Source organism: Phoxinus phoxinus (genome assembly GCF_949152265.1).
Source record: "Phoxinus phoxinus genome assembly, chromosome: 10".
NCBI classification, from domain to species: Eukaryota; Metazoa; Chordata; class Actinopteri; order Cypriniformes; family Leuciscidae; genus Phoxinus; species Phoxinus phoxinus.
Window position 1 is genome coordinate 31,675,976 of NC_136885.1, and position 21,974 is coordinate 31,697,949.

At 36.4% G+C, this 21,974-nt stretch overlaps 2 protein-coding genes and 1 long non-coding RNA gene across 8 annotated transcripts; 2 read left to right on the top strand and 1 right to left on the bottom strand.

Annotated features, from left to right (window-relative positions):
- The first annotated feature begins 669 nt into the window (after nt 1-669).
- rpz (rapunzel) lies at nt 670-13,275 on the top strand. Of its 6 annotated transcripts, none has more exons than XM_079624605.1 (4): nt 670-986; nt 3,142-3,202; nt 6,035-6,099; nt 11,564-13,275. In XM_079624605.1, exon 4 carries the CDS (start codon nt 11,608-11,610, stop codon nt 12,283-12,285), a length of 678 nt encoding a protein of 225 aa, XP_079480731.1. In that variant the 5' UTR covers nt 670-986; nt 3,142-3,202; nt 6,035-6,099; nt 11,564-11,607; the 3' UTR covers nt 12,286-13,275. The 6 variants fall into 6 exon arrangements, with proteins under 6 accessions (XP_079480731.1, XP_079480730.1, XP_079480732.1 ...); XM_079624604.1 differs by lacking the exon at nt 11,564-13,275 and adding an exon at nt 8,326-9,932 and having other exon boundaries at nt 720-982; XM_079624606.1 differs by having other exon boundaries at nt 722-982.
- Nucleotides 983-15,665, bottom strand: LOC307004949. Its single transcript, XR_013799186.1, has 5 exons — nt 15,398-15,665; nt 14,480-14,576; nt 3,712-3,879; nt 3,465-3,595; nt 983-1,150 (listed from the first exon to the last, which is right to left on the bottom strand). It is a non-coding gene; the product is annotated as an uncharacterized lncRNA (long non-coding RNA).
- Nucleotides 15,556-19,024, top strand: LOC307004947 (uncharacterized protein; the record flags this gene model as incomplete). Its single annotated transcript, XM_079624600.1, has 2 exons — nt 15,556-15,817; nt 16,669-19,024. 2 exons carry the CDS (start codon nt 15,556-15,558, stop codon nt 17,856-17,858), a joined length of 1,452 nt encoding a protein of 483 aa, XP_079480726.1. The 3' UTR covers nt 17,859-19,024.
- Between the last annotated feature and the right edge of the window lie 2,950 nt (nt 19,025-21,974).

Consider the following 21,974-nt stretch of genomic DNA (forward strand, 5'->3'; position numbering starts at 1 on the left):
TTTGACACATTTCCTCCCACATCATCTTGTCAATCAAGACCGTTCAAAGCTTTGAATTTAGAATGTTTTCAAAACCAAGATAAAGGTTAATAAATTGTTAGACTTAAACTTCACAGAAGAAACTTCAATCTCAGGCACTTGGACTGTTGATATAGTACAGATCTTGTTTATCTGGTAATCTGCATATCTGGTAGAACAAAGACGAGTCAAAGGCATGTTTGTGTAAAGTTTTGAAGTTGTTAAAACAAGGGAAGCTGTGTTAAGAAAAAACATGTGTTCCATTAAATTAAAACACAAAACAAAAGACAGAAAAGAAAAACTCGAAACAAATTTACTCCCAAATTCAAATGTAGGCCTATAATAAAATAGTAAAATAATCTTTCATGGAAGACGCTTTTAAATCAACAGACTTGTCTGGACTTGGGGTCGGATCTTTTATTAAATTAAAGTCCCCCTGTAGTCAATAATTGTATCCCTTAAAACTCATATTTGTTTTTTACGTGAAAAAAAATTCTTCAGGCTTTAAAATAGCTTGAATTTACAATTTTTGTAACTATTTACTCTACACCCTTGCCTCATTTAGTATATGCAGTTATATGCATATGCAAATTAGCCCCGCCTCCACTCACTCACAGAAGCTCAGAGATCCAATCATAGACGATCACACCTGATTGGTTACAAGGTAGAGTATTTGAGACTGTATTTGGTTCACTGCAGTTTTAGGGAGAAAATACTCAGCAGCAATGGGTTTAAAGCATTTAAAAACACCATAGACATAAACAATATTAAAACCTTGCTTTTTATCTCAGGGGGACTTTAATGTCTAATGTGTATTAATTAAGGTCAGACATTAGTACACAAATACACCCAATTCATTATAGGCTATAAATATTATAGAATAGGACTGCTGAGATCCATCAAAATGACTGACGGACACGATGCATAGTCTAAACAAAATCTATGAAAGCAATCCATCAAGACTGTGAGTGAGTATCAGGCTACGTTTGAGATATATATATTTATATTTATTCAATGTTGTTGTATCGTACCTTATACGTTGTCATAGTTCCTGGCGTCATTTCAGAATCAATCATCATTTGTCAGGCGAAGTTTCACGTTAGAGCTGTTTCTTAGGCCGCGTAGCCTACACCTGGCAGTGATAAACACACACACACACACACACACAGCGTCGAGCAGTTAACGGATGCCTATCTGAAATTAATCCTACGCTCGAATGTTAGATTGTGTTCGCCCTCAAATTCAGGTTGTTTAATGCATTGCAATTTCTTTTCACTTATTTCTGTTTCATCAAAACATCCCACCCGCAGCGGTTTGGCGCACTCTCCCTTCAGATTTTGCACGACGCCCCGTTAAGCGTTTTTGTGATTTTATTTCAGTCAGTTTGTATCTAAGCATGCTTAAGTACACACTGCTACCGATGATGAGTGTTCACCGTCAGCTTTCTGGTGATTTTTCAAATCACTAGTCTACCACCAACTTTCTGAGGTGATGACATATCAAAAGCCTATAACATCTTTTAATTTATGCTAAAAAACTAGAAATATCATGGCTGAGCAGACTAGGGGGATTGCAAGGCTTACCAATATAGCTACTTCTACTGGATTCACACAAAATAATGAGACAATGCAACATGTTTTTTTTAATTTGCTCTTTGTTTAACATTTTGAACTAAAAATGTTTAAAAGAAATGGTGATGGAATAATAATGATTTTAAATCAGTAAGAGTGAATAGCACAATAAATATGAACAAAATTCTTCAAAATCCTTTTGTTTTCAAATTTGTTACAAACCTATGTATTGGGTTAGATTATAGCACACCAATCATTAGTTTGTACTTTGCATTAATTCAAAATTGTAGATTTCTAAACTACATTAATTTGTAGCAGATACGTGCTAATGTTATAATACATGTTTGAGACTGTGACACATAGAACAAAACACGGTGAAGACAAAAATCAATAAATAAACAATCTTGTGTAGATCTGCCTTTCAATACCCATATCTCTTTGTTTCTAACAGCTGTGACCTTACACACTCATCCTGTGACTTCACACCTCTGTGCATTTAGATAGATGTTTGCTTCTGTGCATGGGACTTATTTTTAGTTTTAGCGTACATTATGTTTCAAGACATCTAAATATGCTAGTGATCATATTTTAAAACATATATCCTGTGTTTGCACCATTTTGCAGACAAAATTATCCGTTTTTCTGTTTGTTCAGAGCATGTCCAAAGTACTTACAGCATCACAGAATGATGCACTTATCCCCATTGAGTTGTTTATAATCATTTCTTGTTTTATTGGGTAAATATTGTTCTTGTACGCTGATTCCTGCATGATTAACGAGACAATTGAAGAGGTCATTTTAGAGCATGATTGATGTCTTTAAAGGAACAGTAGCTTGGAAATGTCTGTGCCCTCATAAAGCCTGTGTAATGATGATATTGAGGCATTTCATATAGATCCAAAACAGTGATTCAACACTGGTTGGTCTCAAATCAGAACTTATATATGTGGCTTGGTATACCTTAAAATATATTTTAAACTCCAAAGCTATGGCTGCTAAGCTCTTTTATTAATGCTAGAACCAGGTGTCCTATTTGGACACACACTGACACCACTGGAAGAGTGTGCTTTTTTAACTCTGTGCCAGCGTATGCAATAGATGGCTCATATTTCAGTACCCTATTTAGCTAAATTTGGTATATTCTAACTCTTAATGTATTACTTAAAGCTTAATTTTAATAAACAGCCCCCCATGAATAGCTTCCACCCAGTGTCACCAATGGCAGAGCTTGGCAGCTGGCATGTTTGGAGACTCTGTGTGCCCTCAGCTGCCTCCACAAGTGACAGTCGGTTCTCTGTATAGACTATCTGACTGTTGGAAGGCTGGAATATTTGAATGTCATTGGGGGAGGTCATCTCTGGCTTGAGGAGGGGGCTGGTCAATAGGGGTTAATACATGCCTCTGCAATGGAGCAAGTGGAGACTTGCATTAATATTGGTGGCCAAAGGGCCCTTTTTGAGGCCCCAGGGCCATCTGTACACCAGTTTAAATGGTATAGTCCAATTTGAACACCCCTCCATATTGAGCTAAAATGGAAGTGCCTCTTTTGCAGTGTTTGCTGGGAAGAAGAAGTACAGTCGGGATTGGGACTTTGAAGAGAGCCATCTGAAAAGGTAAGAGGAGCTGTATTCTCCAATGGCCCAGGCCACTAATGGATGGATGGGCTCATTGGGATGTACATAGGCCCTAATGCATGCCTGTATATGTTTTTTTACAAGTCTTGCATGGTGTCTGTATAGGGTGAGAATAGATATCATGGTTAGCATGAACAAGGAAATATGGAGGGAGCTGCTAGGGGGAGCTATAACAGGGCAGACAACTGCTGGCTGAAAGTGATCTACTCCAAATGGGCTGTAGACTTTTTCAAATACTCACATTGGTTGGGAAAACACAGGAAGATGTTGAATTGTTGTGCTTTGGCTTGTTAAATATGGTCTGCAATTGTTCTGTCTTGATCCCTTGGCTGCTTGTCCAAGGGAAGTGGCCAATTTGACATTCAGGCAATGCTGTACAAAAGAAAGAGAGGAAACATGTTAAGGAGTGTCCCTGAAGACTAAAACGCACTTAAATGTACTAAAAGTATGTAAATCATATATATTATTGTGTATTTATGTGATTTTACCAGGTAATTTTGACATATTAGCTTCTCTGAGTGTAGTGATAGAGAGCTTTAAAGATGGCCGCTCCTTGGAGTGGTGAATGCTGTTGGGATGGCTTACTTCCTGACTTACTCGACACTCTGTGTTTTTTATCTCTGTGCTCAAGCACATAAAACGGTTTTCAAGTTAAACTGCAAGAAAAAGAATGATATTTTACAATTAAGTAACTAATAATCAGAGTTATGGTTAGTATTGATGACTTGAAGAAACCTTTAGGAGATCATGTTCCAGTCTTAACTAAGTGAGCATGGAGTGTAAACACAACATGAACTGCTTTTAGTTAAGCCTGGAGTATGGGAATAGTTAAGCACACAGTATGGACTAGTCTCAGATTAGTCTTGCCAGAGAGTCGTCAGGGCCCTTGTCTAAGTTTTGTAATGGACTAATTAAGGCAGCCCAGCTTTTTATTATTTATCTATCAATATAAAACTTACAACATTTTGCTATTGGGCTGGTGTTGGTGCAAATGACCTATTAACCCTTTCAGTGTTGATCATATTAATCAATATGTGTCTTTTCTGTTGGAATGGAGGGAAGTTGTGTTAAATTAAAATAAGTTAATTATATATATTATAAAGAAATATACAGTAAATTAACCTAATCATATTTGTTTACACAGAATAAGGCATAGAGGAACTGAAAAGGTTAAATATTCAAAAGTGACTGTCATATTAATCAGTAATCATTAATCTTTTAATTGTATTTGTGTCTTTCCTGATGGAAATGGAGGGAATTTGTTTTATATTTGAATAAGTGAGCTATTCAGTTAACCTAATCATATTTGTTTACACAAGATATGGCATAAAGATAAACTGAAAGGGTTAAATACTCAAAAATGATGATCATATTAATCAATGATCATTAATCTTTTGATTTTTTTTGTGTGTTCATCCTGTTGGAATAGAGGGAAGTTGTGTTATATTTAAATGAGTGAGTTATTTAGTTCATATAAATGAACCTAATCATATTTGTTTACACAAGATAAAGCATAAAGATGAACCGAAGGGGTTAAATACTGAACAAAATAGATAGGATGGAGGATGTAGTAGGTGCAACTTTGTTATTCATATCCTAAAACCATCCAGCATTTAAAGGGTTAAAATGTAGTCCTCCTGGGGGCATCACAGTCAATTTCACTTTGTCATTGTCTGGCGTTTTTTATCAGAAATCTGAAAATGTAAATTACTGCCCCCTCTGGATGGACCAGGAACAAGGGTCTGTGTCTCAAATGGGAAAATATGAGCAGTAAATATGCTTTAATTTAGAGGTGCATGCATCTTTTTTGCTTAATAAATTGGTCCCCTAAGGGGGGGAAATACTATGGAAGTCAATGGATTTGGAACAAGTTCAGGGGGAGTAAATCATAACAATTTTTTGTTTGTGAACTATTCCTTTAAGTGGTAAGTCATAAGACATTTGCCAATTATATTTTATAGCCATACAGTTTATATTTCTCCAAATCTATGCGATAGTATTCTTTAATGAGCCATAAAGTGACACAAAAACATTGATTGAACCTTTAGAATTGATAATGTTTTGCTTTCATATTAGTAGAGCTCAGATTTTTTTCTTGCCATACCAACATTTTTACTGATCCATCCCATATTTTCCCCCTGAAATATTGCAAGATATGAAGTTGCAGTTGCTCAGAGACCGAAATGGAGCTTCCATATTACAGTCTTAACCTCTAGAAGTGATTTTTATGAACTGTTAAGTTTTTAGGACCATATTGTTTAGCTTTCATAGAATTACGGCATAATATTCCTATGAAGTTCAATGAGTCATAATGTACTTTGACATCAAAAAACACTGATAGCTTGCTAATGTGTCACTGTTTAATAACAGGACTCAGAAGTAGCCCAGCTAACACAAATGTGTTCTAAGAATGCTTTACAAATGTTTCTCTTAGTTATGCGAATACTATGGAAGCATTCCATATTAACATTTTGCAAACATGATTGGAATGTTAATTTTGAATGTTCTCAGTAGTAGGAACATTTAAAAAAGGTCTAAAATGTTTCAGGAAAAAAGATCCATGAATGATGTATAAATGTGTTTGTGCTAATTTTATTTATTAACATTATTAAAGACCAGATGACTTTGAACGAACGTTGTAGCGTTACTGGAAGAACGTTCATTCATAACTCTGAGTGAAACTTGCCTGAACATTAACTTAAGTTTTGAGAATGTTTCCTGTTAGCTGGAAATCTGTCAAATGGAATGTATATTTACAAAAAAAGACCAGTTTGCAACAGTTGCTGTAACACCCCCTCTGTTCTGCCGCAGGTACTTGGAAGAAGAAGAAAAAACAAGTTTCTCCATTTGGGCCATCCAGTCTTTCTCACTGCAACGTAAGAGCTCATTTTCCTGTCTTAACTGGTTAGAGGTGACACTCATTCTCTGTTAAACAAAGTTAAAATGTGACCTTTTTTCTCAAAGCATACAATGCATATTATTTTCTTAGCTATTCAATGTAATCTGCCGGCACTCTGTTTACAAAATGAACCCACACAAAGCCCAGTTCACACACACCACGCATCTGTCATGAACTTGACTCTCTTACAGCTGTTCAAATGGCAGCTGACACTCACAGTTGCCCGACCGCCTCTCCTTTCTGCATATATTCATCCTTTGTTTATGCTTTAGTGGTTTTTTTCTCACTTAACCAGATAAGCCACAACAGGACGTACCTGCTTCCTGAATTTTTACACACGGCCTCATTCATTAAACACGAGCGGAATTTAAAAAACCTAATATAATTGTTGCATTTAATTTAATGTAAGAATTGTTTAATGCACGGCCCATAAACTGTTTTTCCACATACTTTTTGACTAATGCATTAGTATTAGATTAGTCACCATCAGAATTTCCTCTTTTTTTTTTTATATAGGCAATCTAAATGTTCTCTAATTTACTCATCCGCTCCAACTAGTTATTCATTCGTGTCTGTAAGTGACAAGATTCAGTACTGAACTTGGCAGAGCACATTGCAGCCATTTTCCATGCAGGGTGTGTGCGTTTTCTTCAGAAAGGGCATTGCGGAAAAGCTGCATGCTTTTTTTTTCCCCCTTCTAAACCAATCAGCATTGCTGTGGTATGAGTCACTCCCACACCCTGCCCTTTTTTGACAAAGAGGGAGGCGCTGTTTCTCAGACCGGACAGTGAAATGGTGGCTGCTTGTACAAAAACAGCAGCAGCACCATTAGGAACTGACAGCTACAGACGCATTTAAAGGTAAGATTCATAGCTTAGCACATTCTCCTGCTTAAACGTGTGTCCTGTGACATGAGTGTGGAATAATATTGCTGCATATTCATGTAATCAAATATGTTTTGCTGTTCATCTAACCTCCCTCTTAAGCTAATTGTGTTAGCCTGTTTACAAGCCATACTGCCATTCATTCAGTCTAGAAACCTATTTTAGTGACTGACAAAGATAAACTGCATGCTATACAAAAAAAACTCCATTTATATATATTTGTTTATAATAAGGAAAACATGAGTAAAGCATGACATCATTGATTATTTATGCCATGTGGTTTGATGGGAATGTCAAACCTAACGAGCTTGTCAACTGTATTGTTTTAGTTTTGAATTACTAGTTTGTTTGTTTGTTTGTTTCTGTGCAAACCGGTTTTTGATTACTACTGTTTATTGAATAATCCCTTACTTTGTAAATAAGAGGCAACACTTCATGTGAACTTCCTTTCTGAAAGCACAAAAACCTGTAAATAAAATTAACTTTTTTTTTTTTTTTTTTTTTTAGTTTAGATAATATTTCTACAGGTATGTCCCTGGTGTGAAAATTCAATTTTAGTTACTTATTAGGAAACAGATACAATTGATTATTATTATTCTGGACACGGCAGATTCAGAACTGGACAGCAACCTTTTACAGTCATAGAAAGAGAAAATATAGGTTTATTCCAAAACCTACGGCCTACATAAACAGCTTTTAGATATACAAGGTAGAATCCAACCTTAAAAGAGATCAATTTTGGACACTTTACATAGGCAGCAACTCAAATAAAACCACAAGAGACAACTCAAAGGTGATTCCAATAGAGATAAATGTTAGTATGTTGCTATTCTAACAGCTTGATACTCTAATATGTGTACAAATACAAAACTCACTCAAATTAGTAAAATTGTCCATTTTGAAATTTTGTATTGAACTATTTGATAGTTTTCAGTCTTGAATGAAATGAAAGTTTACATTTTAAAATATAGATTTATACTCAATTTAAAATTTCAGTAAAAAATGTACAGTATATTCAAACAGAGAAGGAAATTCCACGAAGCATTTCTCTATTTTAACACTGCAGGTTCAGTTTCAAAATAGAGAAATGCATTGTGGAATTGCCCACTCTGTAAATTATATACACAATGCTGAAGCCTAAAGGTTTGGAAGCAGATAAATTACACTATTTTTGCCCCCATTAAAAAACTTTTTTATTTATTTAGCATAAAAAATGTCCAAGGAAGCATGCCAGTTGTTGAATGTTCAGGACAGAATTGTTGAAATGTAATATTGGTCTGTTCTGTTTTTATTAAGAATATGTTTCCCTTTCATTTCAGAATCAGACAACACTGAAAGACTAGAAGAGCCAAAGTCTCAGATTCAGACCCATCTATGGCAGATAAACAGGAGATCAAAGCGACTGCGGTCAAAGTGCTGTGCTATGTGGAGAAAATCTCCTCCTTCGCCGCCTCCATAGATCCTCTCTTTGGGATTGTGACTTCAGTGGTCGGGGTCGCCAGGAAAGGCCTCACGGAAGAGGAAGACCATGAGATGGGCAAGGACTTCAAGGAGATCCACGAAAAGCTGGAAACCATCTCGGAGAAGAACAAGAAGGTGCTCCAACAGATCCGCATTGATGAGATCAATGAGACTTTCGGTAAACACGAGGAAGTCATCAAGCATCAGTACGGTGCTTTTAACACCATGTTGGAAAGAGTAAAACTGGACCCTGAGAACTCGAATCATCACATGAAGGAGTTTGTGAAGATCTACGAGAATGACAAGAGCGACATGAGCTTAGATGTGTTTTACCGTGGTGTGAAGGGAAGCGCTCTGTTTGGAAGACCCATCCTACAAGTGTACCTGGAGAACTGTCAAAGGAACAAAAAGGTGATGGAGGCCCGCTGCTCTCACCTGGCCCACCTGTTTTACATCGGCCTTATGGGGCTGATGGCCTACTACGCCGTCAGTGAGGATGACGAGGATGAAGTGAGAGACAAATGGGGCCCGAGGGTCATTGAGATTCAAGCCAAGATGCAAGAAGTTCTGGACCAATGCACTGAGGAAACCTGAAGTCACACTGGACAACTGCTGAGACAAATCCGTTTCATAATATGCTGAAAGTTTTAATGTCACAAGCAATCTTGAATAAGGACGTTTCAATAAATCCTGTGGGGTGTAAAATGGGTCATTCTTTCTCTGCTTGCCAATGGACGTTTTGATGCAATCTCTTCTTGAAGGGATAGTTGACCCAAAAATGAAAATGATCACATAATCTACTCACCCTCAAGCCATCCTAAGTGTATATGACTTTCATATTTCAGCCAAACACAATCAGAGTTATATTACAAAATATCCTGGCTCTTCCAAGCTTTATAATGAGAGGGAATAGAGCCTGAAAAAAGCGCATCCATCCATCATAAAAGTAATCCAAACGACTCCAGGGGGGTTAATAAAGGCCTTCTGAAGCAAAGCCAGGATATTTAGTAATATAACTCAGATTGTGTTTGTCTCATATACACCTACAGTGGGATGGCTTGAGGGCGAGTAAATTATGGGATCATTTTTCAAAAACTATCCCTTTAATACTGTATATCACAGCTAAAAATGTTTTTAAAGAATATTAAGCATGTTTTGGTCATTATTGTGACTGAATATATTGTACAAATATATATTTCTAATGATGTGAGTCTTTGATGTGTTACACATCACAAATTATTATAGAATTATTTGCTTATCTTTGCGATTATTCTTTGCACAATAAATGGATATATATATTTTTTTCCTCTCATATGGCAGTTAGTCTTTGTATTTGTCATGTTCTATGACCAAATTTGATTTATGCCATGTCAATTCATGATGTGATCACTAAGGACAATGACTGCAGAATGCAGGTGAATATGGAAATTGCTTTAATTTGCATTAAATTCAAAGTTTCAAAGGCAGATTGATGTGGTTGCTCAGTCTAATCTAAATGTTTTAAAGGAGTATTCTGAGTTCAAGTTAAGTTTAATCAACAGCATTTATGGGATAATATTGCTTCTTCTTTCTGGGTTATAAAGGGGCACATTTGTAATGGAAGTAAAGACGTTTATGTACTCACTGTTGATTTAAAAGTATGCATGTTAACATGATTTAGTGTGAAAAATCTCTTATTCTGTGTAGTGCTGTCGAGCCGATTAATCGCATCTAACATAAACATTTGTGTATGTGTGTATATATTTATATAATATATATAATAATTATACATGCATATATTATATAAACAAACTTTTATGTTAGAATCGATTAATTGTGATGAATCAATTTGACAGCACTAATATATACATGTGTATATGTATACACATGTATATTTACAAACTTTTGTTTGGTGCGATTAATCACGATTAATTGATGTGATTTGATTAATCGATTTGATCAGCACTTACAGTACAGCTTTGAACTACAAATTATGATTTCAACAGCTTTACAGCTCAAATAAAGTGCACATTGTAACAGAATGAATGTAAGAGCTTTAAAATAAGCTTTACATTTCTGCTTTTAAATCCTCAATAAATTACCTAATTTACCTCCATAAAAAATGAGTAATAAACAGTGAGGAACTTTTAAAGAAAATGAGGAACAAAATGATTCTTGCAGTAATCAACATTAAGGGCCCTATCTGGCACCCAGCGCAATTGACTTAGTACGCAGACGCATGTATCGTTCCTATTTCGCAGCCGACGCACAGCAAACAGAGCAACAAGTTCAGCGAAAAGAGGAGAGGTGTTCCGGCGCAAACGTTCCCTGATGCTATTTTACAGTTTCAGAAAACAATTCCGCCACAGACCAGGATAAACCTAGTCTAAAGTCAGTGGCGCGTTATTCAGATGCTATTTTAAGGGTGCATGCTTGGCCATAATGTAGCGTGTGCACAACGCACATACACTTTGCTTCTCTCATCTACACAGACTCAGCAGTTCATATTTTTGCAAACCATACATAATTACAAGGAAAAATATTACCACACGAGGGAAATCATTGTGGTGTCTGTGAAGATGAGAAAAAATAGGCATAGATCTAGCTTACACATTTACCCAAATTATTATACGCCTGTTTAACCGAAGCTTATTTGGGTGGGTTTCTCCCATACAATGTGATATCTCTTTCTTTTACGGCCCTGACGAGAAAGTCGGTCTCCTCGGCTGTGAACCGCTCCTGGCAAATCCGCCGTTATAATAGCAATCCGCCATGGAACAAGCGCGCCGGCTCTTAAAGGGAATGTGAGACGACGCTCTGATTGGTTTATTGCACGTTACGCCCAAACCACACCTATGAGTAATGAAGCGACTTCAGACCAACACATTTTAGATTTGCGTCGGGCGCAAGAGTCATTTATCCCGCCGGTAAAATAGCAACAGCGCCCGAGATCCACCCACAAATTTACTTGCGTTTCGCGTTTAATTCTTGCGTTTCCGATCGGTAAAATAGGGCCCTATGCCACAAATGCTGATTGAGCCATTGATTCCTTGTAGATAAGTATTTTGAATAGAGTTCATGTTTAACTCTGAGATTGTGATCTGTTTCCTTCTTCAGGTTAATACGCTTCAAGAGCTTAATACAGTCCTCCTCCAGACACAATGGCTGAGATCTTCGAGGACCCGGAGAAGCTGAAGAGGGGCCTTGTGAAGGTTCTAGAATGTGTGGCCACCATCTCGTCAGCGGCAGCGGTGGTCAATCCCATCTTCGGCGTGGCCGGCTCTCTCATCCGGGTGGTGCTGCACCATGTGGACGATGAAGACATTCAGAAACTCAGACGGGAGTTCGGCAGCGTGAATCGAGCCCTGGATGAAATTTCACAGCAGAACCGCCAAGCCCTGATGCAAATCAAAAAGGAGACGTTGGACAAACAGTACCACGAGGTGGAAGAAAACATCCGCAATCAGTTCCGCAAATTCATGGAGATCGTGGAGGCCAAGCCGGAGAACCTGCAGCGCAAGAGGGAAGATTTCGTCGAGAGCTTCATCAACGACAAAGATGACCAGAACATGTACACGCTTTATGAAGGCGTGATGGGGAAGCGCAAACTCTTCAGCCAGCCCATTCTGGAGGTGTACATGAAGCATTCGCAGGGTGACCAGCGCGTCATGGAAAACCTCTGCACGCGACTCGCGTACCTGTTCTGCATCGGGTTCATCGCTCTGATGGGCTACTACGGCATCCTCGGGGACGACTTGGAGTCTCGGAACGAGGAGTGGGAAGAGAATATGAAGAACGTGCAGGTGAAAATGCAGGAGGTGCTGAGGAGATGCAAGTGATCGTGATGCTTTTCTGCACAACCAACGCTCTTTATTGCACTCGTGCTTTGCCTTTTCCTGTAATGGACTTCATCGACCTGCAGCATCTAATGCAGCATTACCCTCCTGATGAGCCAGTTATGCTGACGGTTACACAGTGATGACATCATTTCCTGTTATCTGATTCTTGTTTTTGTTTTTTTAATCACATGATCACATTTCTTCATGCCTTGCCTCAATTTAACACTACATGACAAGCATAATTCACACTAATCTACAGAATGCTGACTGTGCTTATATAAATATTATTAAAGTTCAAAAGCAGTGTCACCTTGAAAATTGTTTTTAAAAAGCTTCAACACTACATAAATAAATATAAAGTATGTACACTGAAACTCTCTGTCAGTCAGTATCTATCGTCTAGCTGTCTATCTATCTATATATCTATCTATCTATCTACACAAACATTGCAAAATAAAGAGCATACCATTTTCTGTCTGTGCATACTAAGATCAAAATTTCTGTCTGTGAAATTTTCATGTTTATGTATTTTTTGGCATACTTAATTCGAGTATGCATTTAATTGTATCATGATGTGTCATTTTTAGTGCCATTAGAACAGATTATCAGAGCATATATTTTAATATAATAAGTGACATCTAAACTGAAGGTCTCTTTTTGCATTCCTTTGACCCTTTTATTAGGGATAATTAAAGCAGCTGATGTGCTTGCTATACTGCAACCCAATGTACAGTGCTGGACGTTTAGTCTGACACGACTGAAGTTCATCTAGATAATCACGTTTCTTTTAAATGTATCCGTAAAGCACTGGCATATAAATGCCACTATAATTCTGTTTCGTGTACTTTTTGAATGTCTCAAGGATTGGAACATGTTACCTTCCCAATCATTGTTAAAATACACTTTCCTGTAATTTGGTCTTTGGAATGCTGTTGCACTTATAACTGTACAATATTGTTACATTTTTCAATAAAGATACAAGGAAACATTCCAAGTTGTTTTGACTCAAATCAATTACATACAGTAAATATATATATATATAACTCATATTCCTGTGAATTAATTAGTTAATCTATATACATTTATCCATGAGCAATACACATACATTTTTATATGTTATTGAACTAAAGGAAATTACAGTATATGAGGGGACTTCTATAGGGGACTGTTTTTCTTGTTATATGGTTTTCTAATTTAGATTTCCTGCATTTCATTGTAAAGCAATAGAATAGTCCAATTTATTAAATAAATTCCCGGAAGTTGGGAACCCATGTTGAACACCAAGTGTATGCTATGATCTCCTGCCACTAGATGGCGGTAAAAGAGCACAATCTGAGCTTTAGGCCTCAAACTATGAATAGCCTACTAGCATAGGCTACTGTGTGTTTAGAATTTACACATTTTTTATTTATATTAAAAAAGCATGAGATATGCAATTATAAACATTTCAAATTGTTGCACGTTTGAACACACACATGTTCTCACTACATCGTTATAAATAAAGCAGCTTGATTTGCATTTTTAATTGTATTTCATTCATTCATTCATGTAAATGGTAAATAAATAAATGTACCGTACGGTTTCGTATCCATACGTCAATTGCAGCAGACATTAAATATTTTTCCATTTCAGACTTTTAAAAACCCTCCTAAACGTGGGTTAAAACATCTACTAAACTAAAATATATTTTTTAGCTATGGGATTTTTTTTTTTTTTTTTATCAGAAGAATCTTACATTTTTTAATGATCATAACAAAATGCTTTTTGCCCACACAAAGGTGTAGTTAATAATAACATGTATGTACCAGCAGCAGCTGGACTTCGCTAACTTGCCAAATCTTGATCCCTTGTTCTATTCAGTAAATGGTGTCTATCATGTTAGAATAAACTAATCTAATCTAGTAGCACAGGCAATAATGGTTATGAAACAAAGTAGTACTGTGAAACGATTAATCGCGATTAATCACATCCAAAATAAAAGTTTGTGTTTGCATAATATATGTGTACTGTATAATTATTTTGTATATATAAATACACACACATGTATGTATATATTTAAGAAATATTTACATGTATTATTTATATATATATATATTATTAAACTTTTATTTAGGATGCGATTAATCGTTTCACAGACCTAAGTTCTCCTTATTTTCATTTAATAGTCCATAAATGTTAATAAGATTAACTTTACCCCGTGTTACGTCACAGAAGACTCATTCACGTCATCATCTGCCAGAAACGTTTGCAAAGACTCTTGCATCAAGTCGGACAGGCAATCACACATGATTCTAAAGAGAAAGAAAAGAAAGAAAGAAAGAAAGAAAGAAAGAAAGAAAGAAAGAAAGAAAGAAAGACAAAACAATTAAAAAACGGTCAAAATGTAAAAGGAAGCAGCAATGATTTGGCATTTTACTTGGGGAAAAGGGAAACTGCAATGAATGAATATGTCAGTCTTACATTACGCTTTCAGATCAAATAAATATGTCAGTTTTGTTTTATTGTGTTGTTTTTTACACACCAACTATTTTTGTTTGGTGGACATAAATCACAAAAATGTCGTAATAAATGTGAATGGTGTCGTTGAAAGCTTTGAAAAAAAAGAGAAAGGGGAAAAAAGCTTAGACTTTAGATTAAAAACCTTATAGTAACTTCCCCATGTCACATGGTCTCCCTGTAATATAATCAGAATAATCATATTCATAACATTCACAACACCTTCTCTGTTGGGTCTCATGGGAACATGCCATCATGTTCAGCGTGCATGACTCATTCAGACACAAGGTCACACCTGACTTATTTCCAAACGTTTATTAGTGGATTGTTGGAAAATAAATGTACATCCACCACTTGATTTACCTAAATATATATAGGCTACACAGATGCATGTGATTTCCGTCTTTTCGTTCCTTTTATCCACGTTTGATTCATAATATATGCATAGACCCTCCTTCATCATCACACGCTCAGAGAAGAGAACATTTAAGCACACAGATATTATCAAGATTTTCCCCTGGATTTTCCCATATAATATCATTGATATTACAGCCTATAACATCATACAATATAAAGCTAGTTAAGCTCAAATATATCAATAGTTTGTGTGAAATACCTGCCATCCTTGTGTGGAAAATATCTGCGCATGTTTCTTGTTGTCCACAGGAGCTGCTCCATGTTGCGCATTGCGCGCAATATTCTTCTTGATGAACAAACATTACGCGCTAGTTCTCTCTAGAAACAACACACAACTCTTCTATCTGTTGTCAAACTATGAATAAAACGCAAAGTACAGCCAGCCACGTCAAAAAATCAGACATTTACCCGACTGTTGCCAAGGGCTTTCCAAACCAAAATCACCCCAACGTATCCTCAGCGCGCGCAACTCTCTCTCGCACGCGCGCGCCCTCGCGCTGTCTCTCTGTTCATTTCACAGTCACTCAGATCATCACAAATATCCTCCTCAAGCCAATACCTGAGGAAAACCTGAATTTCGGACACGTAATTCGGACAGAAGCACTTCAACCTGCCAGACGTGAGAAACCTGTTTGAAATCTTTTCTGCGCGTGTTAATGCTGCGATGCGCGTTTAGGACACTTATGAGGCAGACTGCGCTTTAAAACGCTTTTCGAGGTGTGTCCTTTACGGAACAGAAGATGGCACTTTCAGTGGTACTGGTACCATATATGCTACATGATTCTAAGTCGCAGTATTTAGCTCTGAATTTGATCATTTCGAGGTTTAAAATGTGCCTGGACTTGATTTAACATGATTTGCTTATTAACATGCATGCAGATTCAAAATAGAAAGAAAAAAAAATGCTGATGGCACAATTGGCTATCCTTGTAAAATTAGTGTCGTGATGAGGGTTTCATGCCTATACTCAATGCTTTTTGCAGTGATGGAAAACACTTGTAATCATTAAGATTTTAAAAGGATGATTTATGAGAACAAACGTAGGTTACACTTTATTTTGATGTGTCCTTATACGGTAATTAAGTAATATTAATTACATGTACTATAGGGTTAGGGTTTGGTTTAGGGTTAGTTGCATGTAATTGCATGATTTACTGTCATTACTGTATAAGTAGCATATGTATGTGTAACAAGTACACTGTATAATTATATAAAACATTATGACATAGCTGAACCAATGCACTTCAGATTTTTTTTCTGTCTCCCATATTTGGCTGTACTGTCTGAGAAAAGTCGGACAGCTTTTCTAATATTAATGTTCAACATCTTCTCCCAGACAAGAATGAGAGAGACTTTTTTTCTTCTTAAACAATAAGAATTACAAAGTGTTCTGAGCAATGAAAGAAATGAGATTTGAATGGTAAACTAAAGAAATGTGTCTTTGATGTAATTGCTTTTGTTTGTTTTTAGAAATGTCCAGTCCACTAGAGAGGGTTGTAGCCCAGAAGAAGGAGGCCATTGAAGCGGTGATGGAGATGTTCGAGAGAGGAGCCGAGGTGCTGGCCAGCGCTGTTGGAGGGATGTGTCCTCTCTTTGAAGCTTCTGCACCAGTTTTGAGGCTGGTCTTGGACAATGTGGAGAGCAAGGAGATCACATATGTCAAAGATCAGTTTCTAGTTGTGAGGAGCAAATTGGATGTCCTCTCAACTCAAATAGAAGACATCAACTGCGAGATTAAAAAGGGACGCTTGGATTCTGAGTTCTTCGCTGTGGAGGAAAATCTATGCAATCAGTTCAGAAAATACATTGACATTCTGGAGGCCAAACCTGAGTATAAGGAGGTCAGAAAACGCTTGTTCTTGCAGCATTTTCCCAATACAGGAGGAGAGAAAAACCTCTGTGTGCTTTATAATGCTGTGATGGGGAACAGCATTTTTGGGGAGCCAATCCTGGATGTTGTGGAACAATACGAGGCCAGAAACAGAAGGGTCCTGGAAGACTTCTGCGTCCGGCTGAAGGAGCTGCTCTGCCTGGGAATAATCGCTCTGCTGGGATATTGTTTCCTTACTCAGGGAGAAGAAGCGGAGCAGGAGAAGATTCAAGAGTGGAGCGCAAAGATCCAAGAAATTGAGATGAAAATGAAGGAAGCGATAGAGAAATGTGTGCATTCGTTTCCAGAGCAAGCTGAACTGGACATCAAGAGGCTTGTGAAGGAAAGAGAGGATGGGAACCTCCAGGAAACGGCCAATGAACTGCTGGACTTCCTGGTGAAGAAGTACGACTGGGTGAGCTGGTCCATCAGAGGCGTTAGTGACTTGGGCAAAATTAGGAACTTGAGAGCTGGACAAAACTTTCAGAGTGTGGCCGGACAGAGTTATTTTGAAGTATCTGAAGGAAATGACATAAACCTGGTGGTCTCGTTCTGCAGCGCCCCTCAGCCTGTGCCCAATGAGAGCATCAGACAGATGATGGAAGGTCCTGCGAGGAAGGGAGATGCCAAAGCTGTCGTGGAGCTTCTGGAGAAGCAGTTAGCTGGCTTTCTGGTTCATGCCGTCAGTCGTCACAAGGAGAGCTTCGCTGTGTCGAGTTTTCCTGAAGATTGTCACTACTGGGACAAACACAAGAACGTGAACGTCTGTGTGCATGCAGAGGAGGTTTAGAAAGGTTAAACAGGATCATTAGTCATTTATCCAGCTAACAGGGAACGTTCTCGGAACATTAGCTGACGTTCCTTTCAAAGTTATGAACAAATGTTCTTCCAGGAATGCTAATTAGTTATTTAAATTAACTGGTCAAAACGTTAGCTCAAAAATTCATCATGGAATTTTTATTTTACTGAAACGATTTAGTTGGATGTTCAAAAGTAACATTCCCATAAAGTTTGCAGAATAAAATGGTTTTATTAAGTTTCACATTAAGTTTCCTTAATGTTTGCATATTATAACCAAGAAAAAAACTTTCTTAAAACAGTAAAAAAAAAAAACTGTTTTTTAACCATTCAGAAATGGGAATTTTAGCAAAATTTTCTCAGAACACTTTTTTGTTAGCTGGATTTCACAGTATTTAAAATCACACTAAAGATAAAAATCGACTATAACTGCACTTTATATATCTATGATCTATGCTTTGAAAAATATTTATTTGCCATTGTTCATTGTCAGCTCACTGTGTCTAACAAATATTGCATTTATTGTAATTCTTCACTCCATTTTCATGGTTCGAAAAATGAAAGTGATTTTTCAGACTAACTAAAGCTCAACTAACCAGCCCATCTGTGTATGCACTTTTATAAGCAATTATATCAAGTTTGTATTATTTTATGCTTTAAATATGTATGTATCTATGTCTGAGAATCATGCATTTAAACAATATCATGACAAAAAAACTCTGTTGTGCAGTTGTGTGGTTGTGGAAATGGCTTTTGGGCCAAGTATTTAAATGGTGCCAGGACTGGTCTTTGTGAGAATGACCTACTTAGAGCCAGCAGAATAAAAAAGCCCCGTCAACCATGAAAAGAAGCAGTTAAGTCCAGTTGTCTTGTCTCAGCAAACTGAGCCAGCATTGCACAAAAGTAAAATGAGAACCTTAGCAAAATTAATACATTTCCAAGAAATATTTTGGAATTAATCTCTAAAATCCATTGCTATGATATACCACCCGCCACATTTAATTAAATGCTTGTTTTTGTACCCAAGTCAGCATTTCTGGCCAGCGTCTGCAGAAACATGGCGAGAGGCGCTTCACTTTGCTAATATAAAGCCGACGAGCTCAAAGTGCTGTGATCAGCTCTCCGGATACAGTCATTAAAATCACTGAGGTGCTGAGTGAAGGATCAATCCATCATTCCACACTCTTTCCATTGTTCTTCTATGCTACTCTGTGTGTTTCTATTGCCCGTTAATGCTAAGAAATGTGATTGTAAATGCATTCTGTTTGAAGCTGAACTCAAAATCACAAGGAATCAAAATAAAACAGAGCATATGTTATTTGACCCTCTGGAACCAGATATTTAAAAACCATTTATAACCATAAAAGTTGTGACCTTACACCCAAATCACCATAGGTGATGACCTTTGACCCCTACACACATAATCCAATATGACTGTCCTCTTTATATGCCAATACGTTTTTTATTTATGACAACTTAAACCTCCTTTTATTGTAAACTTTAAAGAAGATTTTATATATATATATATATATATATATATAATTATTATTATTATACATTAATTTACAGTAATAACTCATGGATGAACTTCAACTACATGATAACTTCACTACACCATAATTAATTATGGTGTAGTTAAAAGTTCATAAAAGTTCATAAAAATTCCATTTGTTGAAAGGTAATGGTTTAATAAGGGCATTTTCTTGCTTACAAATTGTGATTGACATTACAACCCTAAATGCAATCCTTTCTCAAAACACACCATTTTGACATATAAATAAATTCTAATTATTTTCTTGTTTTGAAGAAAAAAGTAATTTCCGCCATATTTGTGAATAGTGATTCATTCATTATTTTCCATTTAATTTTTTCCCTTTCTTATTGAGAACATACATGCATCCTGGAATATCTACAGATAAAACAGTTGTTTTTTCTCGTGCTTCCGAGTCTGAATGGAAACGCATGGGTCAGCCAGTATTCATTAGTGGTCGAGGCTTCTGTCCTGGTTGGAGTTATTGATCCATGTGGTGTCCATCTCTAATAAAGAGCTGAAACCTTAAACCTTAAGACCTTAAACCTGTTACTAAAGTAGACCAAAACAAACAGATTCCAGCAGGACACAGCCAGATGTTGTGCTGGAACACTTACTAAAACTTGTTTAAATAAAGGCATATGAAACCACAATCATCTCCAGGAAAGGGCATCAGTCAATATCAATATTTAATAAGCAAATGAGTGATCTTATGAATCTCAACATAATAGTGCGGAGGTGGCCAATCAATCCCATGATCCCTCATTCCAGCAGCATCTGCCAATCACAGCCTGAGCTAATGGCATTACCTTTTTGTCAGAGTGGACCATCGACCCGCTTCCTGCCTTTAAGTGGCCTGATCTGATAAGAAGCATTAAAACATTTGTACTGTGACACACACCAGCTCACCCTCACTGGATTTATCCTTCTGATGCGTCTGGTTGTGCCATATCAAATCTCTGAATATGTAGTTTGCAAAAATATATTTTATCTTATTGTTTCTCTTCACAAAATTAGTATATGATTCTCCAAATAAACTTTTTGAGTAAACTAAGTGCAAAAAAAAAAAAATCCTCTCAATCATGGTGCCTTAAAGGGATAGTTCACCTAAAAATTAAAATCTTGTCATTATTTACATATATTACATTATTTAAAAAAAGACATTTGTGTGTGAACTATTCCTTTAAACAGATTAAACAGATAATGGTTAGTATTAATAAGTGAAGCTGGTAATGCTGTTTGTGGAGTTGTTTAATCCTCTGATAAGATCTTGAGAAATGTAATGTTTTTTATCTTCAGTTGATCTAAGTCTGTGGCTGAAGTCAGTTGTAGTTCTTGTGTTTCTGCACGTCGCTTCTCTTTTTTCTGTTCTTGTTGTTTCCCTAAATTGACATTACCAGTTTCACACACTTCACATTTGATGTTTTATTCAAGTTTTTGTTATCAGTTATGTACATTTGGGGTTTATATTACATCATATATTGTTTAATGAATGTTTATGACATTATTTGGAGTCATGTGTGTGTGTCACCATGATGGTGTTTTGTATTTGTGTGAATGACACTGTGTTCCTTCTTTATATTAACATGTGCCTCAGCTTGTGGAAAATGGTGGTGAACTTTGAATAATTTTTACTTCCTGTATTATTATCAGTTTTACAAATGTATTAAGCAGATTTTAATACTTTAGTGAAATTGAATGATAACGTTTATTGGCTAATGAAATATAAGGGTTGTCCCGTAAAAACTAAAAAGGTTACTACTGTATTTTTATGGTATTACTGGGAACCACAGCTGATGTTTTTTACCACACATCTAAGTCCTGCTGATGTTTATTTTATTTCTTTTTGCCGTAAATTTAAGTCCAAAGTAAAGTTAATACCATTTTTTTTACGGTAAAATACTTGCATTCAAGCCGACATTTTTTTACCGTAAATTTCACAGATTTTCTTTACATTGCTTTTTTTTTTTTGCCCGTAAATTTAAGTCCTGTGAAACATAAAAGGTTGCCACCATATTTTTTTACGGTAAAATACTGCACAAATACTGCACCACAGCTGCCGTTTTTTTACCGTAAATTTCACAGGTTTGTTTAACAGTGTGTAAAGCTATAACCATTGTTAACAACAACAATTAGCGGTTCTTATTAGTCAACATCGTGCCCAGGACACCATAATGAAATATTCACGAGCTTATGGCCACGCCCCTAAAACACAATGCACAGGCAGGACTTCATTTTTTCACATTGCCTTTAATTAATTGAAAGGTTTGTTCAAATCACAGCGTGCATACATTAAAGCGGTTTATGTATTTTTGTAAATGTAAAAATATAATTAAAATTCATTAAAATTATGCAGAATTTATTTTATTTAAGGCCCTTTTTCTTTTCAAAAACAGTAAAACACAGTAAACAACAACAAGTATTTTGAGATTATGTTCACAAACCAAATATTATTATAATAATTATTAATAATTTAAGTTACATTTGAAATTATTATACTTTATACTTGTTAGGGATTCATGGAAACCTCATTTCAATAAAGGGAAGATGATTTTAAAGAAAATAAAGTGTGTTTGG

What these genes read in the sequence shown, in the direction of transcription:
- rpz (XM_079624604.1), top strand. Translation starts at nt 8,381, where the DNA reads ATGGCAGATAAACAGGAGATCAAAGCGACTGCGGTCAAAGTGCTGTGC.